Genomic DNA, 6000 nt, shown 5'->3' with positions numbered 1-6000 from the left:
TGAAAAACTTGAAAGACTACTATGATTATATCCAATAAATGATAAGTAGGGTATTTGCTACTATAATTGTATATTGGAAAATATTAGTCAGACCTGCTAATAAACAAGGCTATAATACGGTACCTATTTTATTATCTTTAAAATCATAACCAATATTTTAATCTGTTGCTGACACTGGCATTAAACGGTCGATGAAGAAGATAAAGGGATGATGAAGGTCAGGTGTCTGTAAGGCCAAATGGCTTACAGCTGTCATATATCTGCTTGTTAGTGATAAAGGCAGGCCTACTGTAGCGATAGCCTGATAAACCAGCCGAACGAAGAACAAAATGAAATGTGAGTTCACGTGACCAGCTGGTTTACCAGGCTACTGTATCGTGGATGTGTGTGTAAAAGCCTGTTACTCATTAAATGCTGCATACTCCCAACAATCTTCTTGACGTGAACTCTTTTGGATCTACACTCTGGATACTCTGTCACCCAGGGGCCTCAACGAGGATATGGACATTCGTCCTTTCTTATGTATAACTGCATTTCTGTGTGTTGCATCTGAATGGTCTCTCTCGTTCTCATTTTAACTTCATACTCGTAGTCCTTGATTGCTAATTTTGCACCGAGTTCAAGACAAATAGAGGCGCCTCTCTAGCTTTCCCACATTTTATGACGGCCCACTAGCCTGATGGTGGTGTTGGGCTACACTATTGAGTCTTTTCCTCCTTATTGTACGTACATATATTTACATATATATATTTCCTTTCACATATGCAGATATCTTCCTCAGGAACTTGTACGATTTTGGAACTCAGTTGAATTAGCAGCACAATGCATTTGTGAGTGGTTCTGTTTATCTGCTATGTTTGTTGTATTGCTCTGTATATTTTCTATTACTGCACTACTGTCATTCTGGGCAGTTTTAGTGTATGTCTATGCATACAGGCCCACTTTATGTGGGGATGTGTGTTTTTGTGGTTACAGACTTAGCTCTGTTCACATGATTTGGTTAAAGGCCGGCTTTACCGTAGGGAATATGAATATATATTAATTCTTAAAAAATCTTAAATTTCGAATCCGTTGAAATTTTTGAAATTGCTTGTTCACAGCCAGAGAAAAAAAAAATGAAAAAAAAAAAAAAAAAAAAAAAAAAATTGGGCCAGGTGACGCGTTTCATATTCCCCACGGTAAAGCCGGCCTTTAAGTATGGCTATGCTACCATGTTAATTTCACTTGTGATGGTTATTTCAGTTTCACTATGTGTAATTTACACCTGTGTCAGATCAAAGTTCCACTGCAACTACAGTATAGAGGTATGGGCAAGTTGACACTTGTGTCAGAGAAGCACCTTTCTGTCTGGATGAAAGCATGGGCTCTGGAAACGGTGCGAAGAGGATTGCAGCTTTGATTTGGTTTTTTGTGGTTTTCAAGGTAAATGATGTACCTTAAAGTATTTGAAATTGAATTGAGTCACATTCACTGCTATCAATTTCTCTTCCAAATGTGTATGGTGTAGATGCTTAAGTTTGAAGGTCTCTTTTTGTGTGCTAGGTGCAAGCTGTTCCACTTTTCGGTTGGTTCCTGTTCCTTTATTGACCACATGCACATAATATAAGCTATTTATTTCTATTACTTAAACTATTTTGGTGATATTAAAATATCTTATTCTGACTTCCAGATGGTAATGCAGATGCAGGTGAACTGAGAGATGACATACTTGTCATCAATAGAGGTACATTTTATGTTATTTACAGTACATATGTACAATATCATACAATCATCATCGCTTTGATGAGCAGAACTGTCACCTGCTAAATTCAAACTACCATGAAATCACCCAAACAAAGCAAAATAAATTGTTTGTGACAGATCTTTTTTGGTCATATTTCAGAGTTAACACACCTGTTTGAGGGAGACATCGCTGGTGATGTAAGTATATATCCTTCTGTAGAAAGGTGCACACTTTCTGAGTTCTGAATGCTTTAAATGTCTCTTGCAGCCCAGGAGAAATGCAATCCTCGATCCAGCAAAAAGATGGACGTTTCCCATTCCCTACATCTTAACAGATTCTTTGGGTAAAGTATGCACAATGGAATTACTTCCCCCTCCTAATAACATATTTAATGGGTAACAGCATTTATTGATTTAGACATGAATTTCCATTACTCTAGATCTGAATGCTAAAGGTGTGATCCACCAGGTTTTTGAATCATTCCGTTTAAAATCCTGTGTGGACTTCAAGCCCTACGAGGGAGAGAGCACCTACATCTCCTTCACTAAGCTAACCGGGTGAGCTGCAGTATGGACTAACATTATTGCTCTGAAACTTTATGGGTCATGCTATCAAATAATCAAATTGAAGGCCTAGAGGTTAGAAAATGCTTATTATACGTGAGGAAATGTTCATGACCTGATCCATGATGTTTAATGCATTATCAGACTGGTAATAAACTGTGACTCTTATATAGGTTTATGAAAGTTAATTGAATTACATTCTGTTTGCCCTGTTTCTGTACAGAGACACCAGTTATTGTAAAAACAAACAAGCTATGAAAACCAAGTTGAACATAGAATCCCTCCGACATGCTTGTGAATTAGGGCTATACAAATAGACTTGACTTGAATCAACAGCCAATTATTTGATATCCTAATTTCCAATATTTTGCTTTTCATGCAATTTAACTCACCGGAATACCAGCTAGATTTTATGAAGGTTTCAGATGATGCTTTCAATGGAATTGACTATAATGTTATAGCCTCGTCATCTCCACATTTCCAACAGATGCTGGTCATTTATTGGGGACTTAAAAGAAGGCCAGAACATTTCCATTGGAGCTAGGTGTGACTCTAACGCCATCGTGCAGCACGAGCTGCTCCACGCTCTGGGCTTTTACCATGAATACTCCCGTTCTGATCGAGACGACTATGTGAAGATCTGGTGGGACCGGATTACACCTGGTGGGTTGCTATTGAGTTTTGCTTGATTTATTTTTTAATCATTTACCTTATGTTGTTACCATGATCACAGTCTTGCAGAGTTGTGACAGTTGTAATTGTTGCAAATGATTGATAATACAAAGGAAATTAAGGATAGTAGATCATTTACAGACTTGATTGACAGTGAAATACAACACTTGACACAATGGACCCTCTGGATAATAGAGATAATTTGAATGATGACCTTCAGAATAAATCCCGTGAACAAAAGATAAGCTCTGGATGCCTTTATAACTTCTGTTTGATGTTGCTAGATGAAGGGTAGTGAAGTAGTGGGTATAGCCTACTGTGACTATACACTTACATATCCATCCATGCTATTGAAGCTGACTAGTAAGTACTGTATGATGTGATGATGTACAGTACATAGGCTACAGTAGTATGTAAAATACATTATGCATAATGCAGTATGCTATTTATGACATGTATATATGACCTTTGACTGGGATAAAAGGCCATATAAATACAACTAGAATAGGCTACTCATTATGCACAGAAAACAAGGTTGGCGTGCTTGTGTCTCCCTTCATAGGAAAGGAACACAATTTCAATAAGTACAAGGATGACTTCATCACTGATCTGAACACACCGTATGACTACGAGTCCATCATGCACTATGGACCCCTTTCCTTAAACATCAACCCGAGCATCCCCACCATCACCACCACCATACCGTACTTTAACGAGATCATCGGCCAGCAGCTGGACTTCAGCGCTGAAGACCTCACCAGGCTCAACCGCATGTACGACTGTGGTGAGTGAGTGACTCCTCGCCCTCTGCCTATTGCTTTAAATTGATGATGCAAACTATAACAGTGGTTCTGTTTACAATGTGCACCATGAAGCAACTATTGTCAATAGTCCAAGTAATTCAGCAATGCAATTAAGATGTTTATGTGATTCTATGAAGTCACAACTCCCTAATAATCCGGTTTACATGTAACATGATTGTTGATTTAAAGAAATGTGATTAAAATAGAGTACAGTACATGTACATGTTCTAACAGTTAAACCATAACTAACTAACTGTGACTAAACTATTTTTGTAAATAAAATTGCAGTACTCTACCTATGATTGACTGCTTTACTTTACATGGGTCCCACCTTACTCATGTTATTGCTTAATCACATTACAATCACATTTTGTGTGTGTATGTAAACATGGCCAGTGAAGACAACAAAGAAAATGGCAAAGGAGGAAATTAATTTCAGCTTTGTGCGATCACTGTCTCATTGTTGTTCTAGCTAACACCCTTACTCTGCTGGACCAGTGTTCCTTTGAGCTGATCAACATCTGTGGAATGATCCAGAATGAGATGGACAATGCAGACTGGGTCCAGACCCTGAGCACTCCAGCTGATACTGACCAAACCCTGGCAGGACGCTGCAAAGGTCCTGAGCAAATACTGGAACAGCCCCCCCCCCCCCACACACACACACACACACATATCTCTAACTCTTGTTTTTATGATACATCATACAGTATATCATCATTTTATCATTATTTTCTATCTTTTTATCCTTTCTTTTTTACTGTCCCAAAGTAACCCTAACCCTCATAATGATGGAGTTTAACAAAGCAATATTATTATTATTACTGTGTGTTGCATGGTGATATATTGCATCCTCAGTAGAGGTTTCTGTTGAAGCTCTAATTAGCTGACTTGTTATTGTGGAAAATGTCTTTGGCTGAGTTTCCCAACAAAGAAGCTTCTTAAGAGTTAAGAAGCTTCTTAAAGGAACACTCCGCCCATTTTCAACCAGCTTTGTGTCATTAGAACATCAGTAGTATATCAGAAAACTGTAAACGGTTTTGAAGTCTGTCATTTCATTTGACAGTTATTGAGTGTTAAAGTGACATCACTGGTCCACACTAACTCAAATTAATAACTCATTAACTCAAATCAACTCTCAATAACTGTCAAACTAGATGAATGATGAATAGTTTGACAGTTATTGAGAGTTGATTTGAGTTAATGAGTTATTAATTTGAGTTAGTGTGGACCAGTGATGTCACTGGTCCACACTTTAACACTCAATAACTGTCAAATTAAATGACAGACTTCAAAACCGTTTACAGTTTTCTGATATACTACTGATGTTCTAATGATACAAAGCTGGTTGAAAATGGACGGAGTGTTCCTTTAAGGAGTTAAGAAGGCTCCAAAGAAGTGTTTCCCAAACGCCTTCTTAACAGTAGAGAAGAAGAAAAAAAAAGGCTCTTAAGAAGCATCTCAACTGGAGCTGTCCACCATCTCGATGTGAGAGGTCCTCTGCGGCCCACTAGATGGCACTCTGAGCCCACCAGTGGGCCACGACCCAGTGGTTGAGAAACACTGTTGTAGAATAACCTAATCGTGGTCATGTTAAACAAGAACTTCTTCTATTAAACATTATTTATTTCAGACATGGACTGCAGTTCAAATTGCTTTATATACACAGCATACAACAAAATTGCGAGAAACACTACAGAATTTAAGCGACCTTGGGTTCTGTGAAAGGTGCTATATAAATCCACAACATTCTTATTATAAAAGGAATCCATTCTGATTAGAGGAATATAGCCTACGGTAAAACATTTAAAACACAAGTAACCATACATACTGGGGAGATTTTCAAGTGTTCCCCAATTTTAAACACTAAAGGGTGCATGAAAGAAAGGAAAAAGGGAAAAACACAAGAGGAACACTGGACACAAGTACTGTATCTCCTTTTGCCTGATGCGGCTGGATCTGCCAGTGTTTCATCATTAAGAAGGTGTTAAGAATGCCCCAGACCCTTCTTACAATTACAAAACCTTAACGAAAGATCATCTTAGCGCTAAGAAGCTTTTGGGAAACGCAGCCTTCTTAACGGAAGATCATTTTCGGCTAAGAAGCAATTGGGAAACGCCTTGGCTTCGTTGGCTTCTTACGGGAGCCTTAAGACGGGTCAAAGAAGCTTCTTAGCGCTAAGAAGCTTTTGGGAAACGCATGCCTTCGTAAAAAAGCAATTGGGAAACGCGTTTGCTTC

General features: G+C 38.3%; 1 protein-coding gene across 1 annotated transcript in view; it reads left to right on the top strand.

The window, feature by feature from the left end:
- Positions 1-1359: 1359 nt before the first annotated feature.
- Positions 1360-6000, top strand: part of mep1a.2 (meprin A, alpha (PABA peptide hydrolase), tandem duplicate 2) — a gene marked incomplete at both ends in the record, with an annotated part of 33875 nt that continues 29234 nt past the window's right edge. Inside the window, 3 exons of the mRNA XM_083642967.1 lie at positions 1360-1422; positions 1543-1564; positions 1670-1723. Of these exons, the coding sequence (XP_083499093.1) occupies positions 1360-1422; positions 1543-1564; positions 1670-1723 (139 nt within the window). The remainder of the gene's footprint in view (positions 1423-1542; positions 1565-1669; positions 1724-6000) is intronic.

The sequence above is a fragment of the Poromitra crassiceps genome (assembly GCF_964638095.1).
Source record: "Poromitra crassiceps genome assembly, chromosome: 9".
NCBI classification, from domain to species: Eukaryota; Metazoa; Chordata; class Actinopteri; order Beryciformes; family Melamphaidae; genus Poromitra; species Poromitra crassiceps.
This window is presented reverse-complemented; position numbering and strand designations above follow the sequence as displayed.